This window comes from Branchiostoma belcheri, unplaced genomic scaffold (assembly GCF_001625305.1).
Source record: "Branchiostoma belcheri isolate BF01 breed outbred unplaced genomic scaffold, Haploidv18h27 scaffold40, whole genome shotgun sequence".
Taxonomy (NCBI): Eukaryota; Metazoa; Chordata; class Leptocardii; order Amphioxiformes; family Branchiostomatidae; genus Branchiostoma; species Branchiostoma belcheri.
The window spans coordinates 1,338,309-1,351,551 of NW_017804021.1; the positions used below are offsets into that span (position 1 = coordinate 1,338,309).

General features: G+C 40.2%; 2 protein-coding genes across 4 annotated transcripts in view; both read left to right on the forward strand.

Moving 5' to 3' along the window:
* Window positions 1-8,320, forward strand: part of LOC109477582 — an 8,892-nt gene extending 572 nt beyond the window's left edge. Inside the window, exon 2 of the mRNA XM_019778911.1 lies at window positions 6,459-8,320. Within this exon, the coding sequence (XP_019634470.1) occupies window positions 6,459-7,120 (662 nt within the window). The 3' untranslated portion in view covers window positions 7,121-8,320. The remainder of the gene's footprint in view (window positions 1-6,458) is intronic.
* The window catches only part of LOC109477581, a 15,702-nt gene extending 2,796 nt beyond the window's left edge, over window positions 1-12,906 (forward strand). Inside the window, exons 1-2 of one of the 3 annotated variants that reach the window (XM_019778909.1) lie at window positions 5,764-5,776; window positions 10,264-12,906. In XM_019778909.1, coding sequence (XP_019634468.1) covers window positions 10,476-11,513 — 1,038 coding nt within the window. In that variant the 5' untranslated portion in view covers window positions 5,764-5,776; window positions 10,264-10,475 and the 3' untranslated portion in view covers window positions 11,514-12,906. Of the gene's footprint in view, window positions 1-5,763; window positions 5,777-9,946; window positions 9,958-10,263 lie in introns of those variants that run through there. The other 2 variants (XM_019778908.1, XM_019778907.1) reach the window with 2 other exon arrangements.
* Window positions 12,907-13,243: the final 337 nt, after the last annotated feature.

Here is a 13,243-nt window from a genome sequence, read left to right on the forward strand (position 1 = left end):
TAGTTCACAAGCTCGGAGGACATAAATGATTGAAAATGACGCCTCATCACGGCATAAATTTAGTGAAACAGTGAAAACAGTGTTCACATATTTCTTCACCTACATTGAAGCCCCCCACAATATTTTCTTAGCCATGAAATAGCTGTCAAAAATTCTGTATAGGTAACCATACTTATCACATTATCAAGAAAAAGATTAAAACTGACAAAACGACAGCATGTATCAGACAGTGTCCTGATACGTAAACAACTCTACTGTAAAGACCCCCCTACACACACTCACTCCAGGATTAGATTACAACGTCGACAAATAGTTACGGATAAACAAAAAAAGTGACCGTCAAAATTCTGTTTGTTTTAACAACAACAAGCCTAAGTCCGGATATTCTATCAAATCAGGAGCTAGTTCATTTTTACCCTGGAATCAAGAACTCGTTTTCCGGGCCGCAAGAGCCCTTCGCCCGCTGGTGTAAATTACTGCTACTAGTTTTGGCATCCAGGATAGTTCATTTTTAATTTTGATCTGAAACCATAGCGTCCGTAGCAGGCTTATAGAACCGGGGGTTGGGTGGTCTTGGGCTGTTTTCTGATAAGTCCAGTTTAAAAAACAGGGGTAATTCAACCAGGCCGGCTATGTTGTCTATATGCAATCAGAAAATACCACATAAAAGCTCCCAAAGACCCTGAAGACCCCCCAAACCCCCAGTTTTTGGCATGCTATGGAGGTAACTGAAACACCTGCTCGGCAGTGCCAAATCATGCAAGAAGTTACATACACCAAGGACATTGTCGATAGAACGTGTTGATCAGCTTTGATCATTGACCCGCGGTCATCGAACTCTGAATTCGAACTCTGAATTCAAAGGTTCTTCTAAAAATTTGAAACAAACTTTAATTTTAAGGTTCGATTTTTGGCCTAAAAATGCAACCTTTTTGCACCCATTTGTTTGCCAATAAATCATTTTTGACGTCTATGTTGGCCAAAAAGACCAAGGTTCGGTGTGTTATATACCAATCTACTAGCATGCTAAATTTCATTTTCGTTCAGGCTCTAATTACGAAAATATTGATGTTTTTTCCGTGTTTCCTATCACTTTTCTTCCCCACCAACCTCTGCTTGGAGATTGGAATGCCTGGGTAGCCATGCAGTGCTGATCTTAATTAGAGGCAGGATGCATGAGATAACCACATGTAGATAACCACATGTGGTGTGCTTAATGGACCATGGTGTTATATGTTAGACGGCCGTTCAGAATGTGTGCCGTGTTTTTCACAGTGTTTCAGGCTGCATCATCAGGCTGTTAGGTTTCAGTTGTTAACAGAGAAGCTAACAGTGCAAGGATCCCTGAGATAACCACATGCAGATAACCACATGTGGTGTGCCTAATGGACCATGGTGTTATATGTTAGACGGCCGTTCAGAATGTGTGCCGTGTTTTTCACAGTGTTTCAGGCTGCATCATCAGGCTGTTAGGTTTAGAAATCTAACAGAGAAGCTAACAGTGCAAGGATCCCTGAGATAACCACATGTAGATAACCACATGTGGTGTGCTTAATAGTGTTATATGTTAGACGGCCGTTCAGAATGTGTGCCGTGTTTTTCACAGTGTTTCAGGCTGCATCATCAGGCTGTTAGGTTTCAGTTGTTAGAAATCTAACAGAGAAGCTAACAGTGCAAGGATCCCTGAGATAACCACATGTAGATAACCACATGTGGTGTGCTTAATGGACCATGGTGTTATATGTTAGACGGCCGTATATATGGCAAGAAATTGGACATAGCAAAGTGAAACCATGGTGCATTTCAAAACCTAACAACAGTGAGCCAAGCCAACACCAGCTAGCTATATAGGGAGAGGACTGTTTTAAACCTTATCAAATTAGGTGATGTTATTAGATGTCAGACACCTGCGGTAGGAGTTGCAGGGCCATGATACCATGGCCTCACCCCTTATGTTGTGTGATTGAGATGGCCACACCCCTTCGTGTAGTTAACATTTTTTCAATTCCCAAGGGAAAGCCTAGTGCTATGATCAATTACGATATTTTGCATTTTACTTGAGATAAGGTCAATATTCACCTGAATTGATTTTATGATCAAGGGAGATAGAAAGCATACCCTTCTACAGCGGTCTGATTAATTCCCCAGGTGATTACTTACTCTTAATGATCCACCTAGATTGTCTTTCTATAGGATGTTAACTCTCCTTCAATTTGTGTAGGTTGTTACCCCTGATCCACCTAATCCCTTTTTGCTAGCCTGTTAGATTTTTGTTAGGTTCTGAAATGCCCCATGCTCTACTGGGTCCAATATCTTGCCACTACTGATTCGCGAAAGCAGATATAGATTAATATGCGGTCATCAGCAGTCCAGAGAGGTCAGGGGCCACTTCTCAACGTTCAGGCAGAATTCACACATACTCCCGCAGCATAGCATGTTTTTTATTTTTCATTTTGGTCTACATGGAATGCCCTACCAGTGTATTTTACTCAGATATATGACTTTTGACTATTTTCTGAGATAATCCCGATAATAACATAGGAAACATGCAGGCATGGACATGTGGTTGACCCTTGCCCTGAAATGACCCCGGGACCCCTGCAGGGCAGTGTTAAGGCAATTTTTAATTCTAACCACGACAGCCAGTGCCCGGCAAACCCCAGAGCCAGGCCGGAGCCGGCCGGGGCTACATCCCCGACGGGCTACATCCCCGACAGGCTACATCCCCGACTGTTAACCTCCTAATTACTAGTATCTCTAATTGCTAGTTGACATAATATTAATTGCTGCCTCAAGCATTATGAAGTCTAGGAAATGTACAAGGCAGATGTTAGAAAAGAATTGACTTCAAATCAAACGAGAACCGTATAAAATCACATCTCCGTTCTAAAGCTGTTTATCAGCAGTTAGACTTGATTTATAACATAATTACAAAACACAATGACGAAAGAAAACCATCCAATCATACGCGAAAGTAGACACCTAAAGACACGTAGAATAACTGGTTTAACTGGGGTTAAATTCTGAATAATTAAGTAAACTGGTTTTTTTTTAGTCTATTCAAGACGACAGCATTTCCCACTCTTTTCGCTGATCACCCTCTGGTTGGTAAGTAGCTCAAATATACACATGTACTTAGACTTATGGATGTCACCGTAAAAGTGTGGCCGTAACGATTGTATCTATACAATAGTAGAGTTTGAATTGTCTATTACGTGTGTTATACTTGCATGTGGTGTTTTTTGAAGAACCAGGGCTCTTAATAACGAGAAGAACAATTCTAGGTCGATGAAGTAAAACATTGTGAACAATAGTCCTGACGACCAGTTTGCTTTGTTTGCTATCATATAAATATGGGTCTTAAAATATAAATCCTTATCAACCAGTATTCTTAGATCTTTTTTCAGTGAGGTAACTGCTCAGTGCTAAAGGAATTTGTCAGACATTGTATACCCTTACACTGTGTTCCCTTTTGCCATGAGTACTTTTTTTAAGTTGTCGATCCACATTGATGCTAGGAAACAACTGAAATATACTTAATAGAATAAGAGACATGAGTTAAAAATCCTCTACTGATGCTGCTCAAAACCTGTAAGACTACATGCAAGGTATGGATTTTGGGAGGGGGCTTTAGTTTCGTGTATTCACATGGGAGAAGCAGATTGCCCTGTTGTTTCCATTTTAAATTGTATGGGCAGTGTCTGAACTGAAGCGTTAGCATTTAACTACAACTATGATTCTCCCTGTACTAAATTTTCCTTCTTCCAAAAGATACACAAATAATGTTTTCTTACATTGCATTATGCCTCCTAGGATCATCGTACAATGTCATGCTTGGATCAATCAAGGAGTTGGATCAATTATGTTATGTTACCCAATCGTTACCCATAGCAGTCACGCTCCTCCGCAGCGTCCGCTAGCGCGCTATAATTAAAGCCACATCTGGGCGCGCGGCGGGGTCCCCAGAGCAACACAGTGCGGAAGCATTAGCGTGTATTTGTGTCCTGGGGCCGAGAACGCATTTTGCGCAAAGCATGCTGGGTAGCAGAGTGAACTGTCCTGGGGACGAGAGTTTGTGGCGCGGGCGGAGAATGCCAAAACTCCCTCCGTGGCTAAGTTCCTTCCGCGACTAACTCCCTTCTGGGCAAATGTAGAGGGATAACGGTACACCCTCATAGCGTCACCAAATGAGGTACTTTGTAAAGGTCCGTTTCATTTGGTATATATTACCATTGTGACAGCATTTTATACCCCAAAATAGGAATCTTGCGTCTTGTTTTAGGTCCCGATAGTAGAAAGAATGCAGTGTACGTGTACATGTATTCAGATGGCCGCCGTGTAACGTTACGTACTAGCGAGCGCGCACGACAATACCGCCAGAGTAGAGTAGGTTATCATAACCCTTTAGAAAGCGCAAAGAAAACAAAAACGACAGATTTGCATTAAAGAAAGTTTATTTTCCATAGCCTGGGCTAAGCCACGATCTATAACCTATGGCTTCTCCACGGGCGCTGGGGACGAGCGTGCATAGCAGTATTTAGAATGGTCTACCTAAACTCAGCAAATGTTTATCTCTTCGTCGCCAGTGTGTCGGACATATCTCTTCTTCGTATGCAGAACATGATTTTTTAAGTCCTCTATACCATTATGTTAACTTTTCCGCTGGGGTATGTTTGGGTTTTCCCACGCCGAAGTCATTGTCTGCACAGCAGCCCGCGTCGCCATTTTTCTTCGTTCCAACTTCCGAGTCAGTCCAAGCTTACATTCAGTTACTGACGACAATCTTTGATCTTAATCCCACAAAACGGAGCTTGTAAACGCCACAAATGCTGTCGGCAAAAATTGGCGTTCGGATATCATTTATTGTCTGTTCAAAGTTATTTTTTAATGTAAACCGAGGCAAAAGCTTCGTATTTACGCGGTAGCTAGCAGCGTGCAGAAATTTGTCTGCATGTCCATTGTCATTGGGTGGTACTTGTACTTGTCAAACTCCTCAAAGCTCTGAAGCAAAGCAAAATCTACCAAAGTAAGCAATTCATTTAATATCTATGACTATTTTGCTAATATATTTCTTTTGTTGTCGCCGATTTACCGTAATGAAAGCAAGGAATCAGGTAAAATATGACATGTCGACAAACTTTTCCCCGTAAAAAAACGAGATCTTCCGTTTACCCCGAATGACCTCCGCCTGCAACGCGCCATCGGTTGGAAATGTCTCCGGCTTTTCGTCTGCCACAGTTTTGGCTCAGTTTTACGACAAAGCCCAGGGTATCATGTCCTAGAAAATAACCGGAGCTCTATCTGCTCGGTACAGAAGCATTATCTTCTGATTTTAGTGGCTTTCTTCCGCACAAAATGTGGTCGTGATCGGCGACAAGTTACTAGTATGATATGCTGGGATGGTTGGCTGGGATTTTTTAGTAATCCGCACTTACTACACTTACTTACTGGCCTGTACAATGTGACATCATTAAAATTCGAGATATACACAGATAGGATCATTTTTCTTTTCTTTTTTTTCAGAACAGGAGACAACAATAGCAGTGTACATTAATGGAATGCAACTGTTCAAGAGAGGTTGAGACTTTCTGAGATTATCAGCGAAGTCATATTGCCGTTTACCGTGAGAGGGCTTTAGCGAGGTAACAGCTTCCAGAGAGAAGACATAAGCTAGGTTGCAGTTTCCTGAGAGAGGACCGTGAAGAGCGAGGTTGCAGCTTCCTGAAAGAAGACACCAGCGAAGTGTCAGCTTCCTGAGAGAGAACACCAGCAAAGTGTCAGCTTCCTGAGAGAGGACACCAGCAAGGTTGCAGCTTCCTGAGAGAGGACACCAGCGAGGTTGCAGCTTCCTGAGAGAGGACACCAGCGAGGTTGCAGCTTCCTGAGAGAGGACACCAGCGATTGCAGTTTCGTGAGGGAGTGAATCATATAGAGGTTGCAGACATCGTGGCGAACTTGTTGCTTCCTAAACGGTATTATTTAGTAACACTGGCAATACGTGTGACGCCAATCTTTATAAATAGCGCGCTATCTGGCAACACAGCGAGGATCAGAAGAAAATACAAGCACAAATACAAGAGAAATGTCATCTGCTGCTAACACTGACGAAGGCGAACACGTTAAAAGGGCAAATAAAGAGGTGTCGCCTTCGTTCCAAGCAGCAAAAGGCATTTTGCTAACCGTCATGTCAGCCATCGCTTCTTCTTTTGGTGGGGAGTTCACAGCATTAATAGACAAGGAAGGCCTTCCGAATTTCCAAACGCTTTTCTTACGGCGAGCGATTGAGCTTCTCACACTTATTCCTATCTTAGCAATCTGTCGGCCGAGATTAACGGGTGAAAATAGACGCCAGAATATCATGTTGTTTCTATTTGCGATTTTTACAAACTGTGTTAATTTTTTCAACTTTTTCTCCTTTATCTACGCAGTTCCTGGAATCGCGTTTGGTTTCATTCAAGGTTTGAAGCCTTTCTTTGTAGCCGGCATCGGTTTTGTGTTCTTGAAGGAATCTCTGTTTCTAGGGGACATTTTTGGGCTTCTCACTAGCGTAACAGGGGTTGCTCTAGTGGCGGTGGGGAACACACAGGTAGATGGAATGTCCACCAAACTACTCGTCTTGTCAATCGTAATTCCGATAACTGCGTCGTTTGCCTTAGCACCTGATGTGGTCTTTATGCGGTACCTGACAGGTACATTAGAGGTGGCGATAGTCACAATTTTGCTGTATATGAATTTGGTAGGTTCAGTGATATTACTAGGAATAACATATGCATTAGAGACACCAGTGTGGACAATGTCATTGCGTACAGCGTTATACGTGGTAGGACTGGGGTTGAGCAGGAGTCTGAGCAACATATGCTTCCTTGCAGGCCTGAAAAATATAAAGGCGTACATCACAACTACAGTACATATGTTTGCAATCCCATTCACTCTGATCCTAGATTCCTTCTTTCTGAGGAATGTACCAAATTCCTTTCATTTGGCAGGCGTTGTCTTGGTGATGATGGGTATAACGTTTGTTAGCGCGTACACATGGTGGAGGGAACGTCAGAAGGAACTGAGAGATGAATTTCTTAAATCACTCCAGTTTAATCCTGATGAAAGACCTGACGGACATTAGGTATGTAGAAAAAGAAATAATTGAGTTCCAAGGTTTGCTCTTTTTCAAAGCCACTCTTTTGGCTTTGCTTTAATATGCCTTTCAAATGCATATTGAAACAAAACCAAAAGGGTGGCTTTTTGTTTACGAAAACTTACGAAACCAATTATCTCAACGATCTTAACCTCTCTGAACTTACAGATTAGGATTACTTTTGAAAAGTACATGCAATCTGTTCTGTGGTCTTGAATTGCATTGTACGTATACATTTCTTTTGTATTTGAAAGAGCTGAGATATTATTGAGAAAAAAATGTAAATAATTGATACTTGCAAAAACATGGTACAAGCCTTTCTTTATGTTAACAAAAATTTTATGCCAACCAGAAAAGCTCCAACTTGACATGTCAGACATTTTTATTTGTATCACATTGTTTAAAGAACCCAGTGTGCAAATTATTTTTGTTGAATTGATAAATAAAACTGTATCATGAAAATGGTGTTTCTATTGTGACCAATGTCGTTTCTTATACGGTTGAATGGTACGTTGGTTGAAATAATAAATAAGTCGATAACAACAATAAGCAAAATCAACGATACAAAGTGCGCTGCAATACGTTTAAAAGTCGTTAGAATGCTAAAATTCGAACTTAACCTTCATTTTTTTCCACCCGAAAAAAATTGAATATTTGTACGTTAGACGTAATAGGGCTGTGCTCAACAGGTATCTTGGTATGACACGCCCAGAAAAGAATTGCAGAAAAAAATGAATATTCCGAAGGCAAACACATAGAGTTACGGTCCCTCCCCCAAACCATATCTCACACGATCGTTAAACCAGCATGGTTTCTGGTACAAACTTTGTACACTGGTTTATTTTAAAAACTGCAAAAAGCCTGCAAAGATATCTTGTATCTTGCAACCACCCAAATGAATTCTGTGTATGCAGAACAAATGTTAATCTCCTGATTACCAGTATTTCTAATTGCTAGTTGACATAATTGCTGCCTCAAGCATTAGGCAGTCTAGGAAATGTACAAGGCAGATGTTAGAAAAGAATTGACTTCAAATCAAAGGAGAACCGTAAAAATCACATTTCCGTTGGTAAAAGGGTGTGCTCACGTATACCGGCCACTACTGTACCGTTCTTAAGATGTTTATCAGCAGTTAGACTCAATCTATAACTGATAATCGGGCATTGCATGCCCACAGAACAAGACAACCAAGTCAGAGCATCCCCTGAGCTACATAATTACAAAAAAAAAAACAAAGACGAAAGAAAATCATTCAATCACATGAGAAAGCAGACAATTTAGGACACGTAGGCTAACCGGTTTAACTGGGGTAAATTCTGAATAATTAAATAAACTGGGTTTTTCAGTCTTTCCAAGACGACATCATTTCCCACTATTTTCGCTGATCACCCTCTTGTTGGTAAGTAGCTCAAATATACACATGTACTAATAGGCTTATTGGTGTTAACCGTTACTGTAAAAGTGTGGGTGTAACGATTGTATCTATACAATAGTAGAATTTGAATTGTCTATTACGTGTGTTTTATTTGCAAGTGGTGTTTTTTGAAGCACCAGGGCTCTAAATATGAAGAACACTTCTAGGTCGATGAAGTAAAACATTGTGTATAATAGTCCTGCCAACCAGTTTGCTTTGTTTGCTGTCATGCAAATATGGGTCTTCAAATATAAATCCTTATCAACCAGTATTCTTAGATCTTTTTCCAGTGAGTTAACTGCTATAGGAATTTGTCAGACATTGCGTACCTCAACACTGTGTTTCCTTTTGCCATGAGTACTTTTTTTGTAAAGTTGTCGATCCACATTGATCTTGATATTTTCACTTTTCCGCTGGGGTATGTTTGGATTTTTCCCACGCCGAAGTCCTTGTCTACACAACAGCCCGCGTCGCCATTTTTCTTCATTCCAACTTCCGAGTCAGTCCTTGTTTACGTCTACATACATTCTGTTACCGACGACAATCTTTAATCTTAATCCCACAAAACAGAACTTGTAAACGCCACAAATGTTATCGGTAAAAAACTTGGCGCTCGTATATCATTTATTGTCTGCTCAAATTTAAAGTCATTTTTTAATGCAAGCCGAGGCAAAAGCTTCGTATTTACGCGGTAGCTAGCAGCGTGCATAAATTTGTCTGCATGTCCCACTGTCATTGGGTGTTGAACGTCCTTGGTGGTACATGTACTTGTCAAAATACGAACTCCTCAAAGCTCTAAAGTAAAGCAAAATCTACCAAAGTAAGCAATTCATTTAATATCTATGACTATTTTGCTACTGTATTTTGTTTGTTGTCACCGATTCACCGTAATGAAAGCAAGAAATCAGGGACTCAAATGTTCGTCAAATGTTCTTAAACTTCATGTCGACGAATTATTTATATTCAACATTGCTGATGCATAAATAATTTCATATTATTTACCGAATGAAAGTCGTGTCGCAAGAAAGGCAATTCCTAGCGTTTCCTCATGAATTGAGTTAAGATACAAGTTTCATACGAGCATTATTGTTGTACATAAGCACGTATTCTATCCTACTATTTTCAACTAACTTTTGAAATAAACTTCTAAATAAAGACAATCTGGTCAAAATAACTACCCCTAGAACAATTGGGACGTTTTGACAGTACAGCTGCATTTTGTAAACTAAATAAAAGTCGATTTCTATACACAATATGCTCATTTTTCTTCTATTTTTTTCAGAACAGGAGACAACAACATTTTGCATAGCAGGGTACATGAAGGGAATGCAACTGCTCAAGAGAGGTTTCAACTTCCTAAAAGAAGACACCAGCAAAGTTTCAGCTTCCTGAGAGCGGAAACCAGCAAAGTGTCAGCTTCCTGAGAGAGGACACCAGCAAGGTTTCAGTTTCCTGAGAGAGGACACCAGCAAGGTTGCAGCTTCCTGAAAGAGGGCTCCAGCGAAGTGTCAGCTTCCTGAAAGAGGACAACAGCGAGGTTGCAGCTTCCTGAGAGAGGACACCAGCAAGGTTGCAGCTTCCTGAGAGAGGGCACCAGCAAGGTTGCAGTTTCCTGAAAGAGGGCTCCAGCGAAGTGTCAGCTTCCTGAAAGAGGACAACAGCGAGGTTGCAGCTTCCTAAAAGAGGACACCAGCAAGGTTGCAGCTTGCTGAGAGAGGACAGCATCCTGTGGGAGAGCATCAGCGAGTTTGCAGCCTCGAGAGGGAGTGCATCATATAGAGGTTGCAGATATCGTGGCGAACTTGTTGCTCCCTGAAGGGTATTATTTAGTAACATTGGCAATACGTGTGACGCCAATCTTTATAAATAGCTCGCTATCTGGCAACACAGCGAGGATCAGAAGAAAATACAAGCACAAATACAAAAGAAATGTCATCTGCTGCTAACACTGACGAAGGCGAACACGTTAAAAAGGCAAATAAAGAGGTGTCGCCTTCGTTCCAAGCAGCAAAAGGCATTTTGCTAACCGTCATGTCAGCCATCGCTTCTTCTTTTGGTGGGGAGTTCACAGCATTAATAGACAAGGAAGGCCTTCCGAATTTCCAAACGCTTTTCTTACGGCGAGCGATCGAGCTTCTCACACTTCTTCCTATCTTAGCAATCTGTCGGCCGAGATTAACGGGTGAAAATAGACGCCAGAATATCATGTTGTTTCTATTTGCGATTTTTACAAACTGTGTTAATTTTTTCAACTTTTTCTCCTTTATCTACACAGTTCCTGGAATCGCGTTTGGTTTCATTCAAGGTTTGAAGCCCTTCTTTGTAGCCTGTATCGGTTTTGTGTTCTTGAGGGAATATCTGTTTCTAGGGGACATTTTTGGGCTTCTCACTAGCGTAACAGGGGTTGCTCTAGTGGCGGTGGGGAACACACAGGTAGATGGAATGTCCACCAAACTACTCGTCTTGTCAATCGTAATTCCCTTAACTGCGTCGTTTGCCTTAGCACCTGATGTGGTCTTTATGCGGTACCTGACAGGTACATTAGAGGTGGCGATAGTCACAATTTTGCTGTATATGAATTTGGTAGGTTCAGTGATATTACTAGGAATAACATATGCATTAGAGACTCCAGTGTGGACAATGTCATTGCGTACAGCGTTATACGTGGTAGGACTGGGGTTGAGCAGGAGTCTGAGCAACATATGCTTCCTTGCAGGCCTGAAAAATATAAAGGCGTACATCACAACTACAGTACATATGTATGCCATCCCAGTCACTCTGATGCTGGATTACTTCTTTCTGCAGAAAGTGCCAAATTGTTTCCATTTGGCAGGCGTTGCCTTGGTGATGATGGGTATAATGTTCGTTAGCGCGTACACATGGTGGAGGGAACGTCAGAAGGAACTGAGAGATGAATTTCTTCAAACACTCCAGTTTAATCCTGATGAAAGACATAAAGGACCTTAGGTATATATAGAATAAGAAGGAATTGAGTTCCAAGGTTTGTTCTCCTTTAAATAGCGTAAGAAACATCTTTGGGAGGATCTGAAAGGACACTTCTCGAAACGTTTCGGTTTAAAGAGAGACAAAGGCATATTAAAACAAAGCCAAAAGGGTGGCTTTTTGCTTAGGAAAACTTATAGTTTTAGGAACAATTATCTTTACGATCTTAACCTCGCTATACTTCCAGATTAGGATCACTTTTGAAAAGTAATCTGTTCTGTGGTCTTGAATTACATTGTACATATCTTTTATATTTGAAAGAGCTGAGATATTAAGGAGACAAATAATGTAAATAATTGATACTTGCAAAAAACATGGTACAAGCCTTTCCTCATGTTAACAGAAATTTTATGCCAACCAGAAAAGCCCCAACTTGACATGTCAGACATTTTTTATTTGTATCACATTGTATAAAGAAGCTAGTGTGCAAATTTTGCTTGAGTTGAATTGATAAATAAAATTGCATCATGAAAATGGTGTTTTCATACGGTTGAATGGTACGTTGGTTTTAATGCTAGCTAATCGATAACAACATTTAATCGTGAACACATTGCACAAAACATAACACAAAGTAACAGACAAATAAGCACATAAACATGACGACAAAAGCAAAATCAACGATAAAAGTGCCGCTGTAATACGTTTAAAAGTCGCTAGAATGCCAAATTTCGAACTTCAACTTCTTTTTCCCACCCGACGCTATCTAAAAGAATTATAGGAATAAATCAACAGCATCAAAAGTTACCCGTCTAGTCACTTCCTAACATCAAAATGAGCATAGAAGCTAAAAAGGTAGCTATTTTGCTTCAAACCACATCATTTAACTAGCTATGTCCTACTCAAAAAATCAAGACAATGGCATGTCCACATCACGAGGTATTTTTTAAATCATATATTTCGAATATTTACATACAAAACGTACATATATACGTACAAATACATGGTGTGCTGTGGCTTACCCCTGTTGGTGAATATCTTTTAATATAAATGTCTCATTGCGTGCAGTGTGTTGAAAAATATAATACTTATATTTTTTTAGCGGTCAACATGGCTTTGTTCAAAAAAGAGTTTGACATGTGTCCATATAGAATATTTTTGTCGTCTAAACATATTTGAGATTGTGTTAATTTAGCATTCCACCAAGTGGTAAACTCTTTCCAAAAAGATTTAACAGTTTTACAATGCACAAATGTGATTGTTTGCTTCTCTGGACAAAAGGGACAGAGGTCAGACTCTTTTACATTTATTTTCTTTAAGTAGCTGTTTGTTGGTAGAAAACCGTGAATAATATTGTATTGAAAATATTGTAGGTTTGTGTTGTTTGTACATTTGTTGGGCATTGTATATACCTTTTTAAACTCTTTTTCATCTTTAACATTTTGTATAATTTCTGTTTGACAAGTAGGAGCTATAAAGGTATTATTGACAAAGAAAGTGTACAGCTGTTTACATGTAAGTCTTGGAAGTTCAAACTTAAATAGAAATCCCCATAGGGCGAAAACTGTGTTGTGCCACCGTAAATAACTGACTGTAAGTCAGCAGAATACACGCAAACCATTTATCCTACCTGCCGTATATAGAGAACAGCTTCTAATTTCAATCACTTGATATTTTGTCAGACTATAATTTTCTTTCCTTTTCTTACCCTTTTCCCCTCCCCTCTATCAAAGCGTTAGTTACTTAAGAAGATTGTC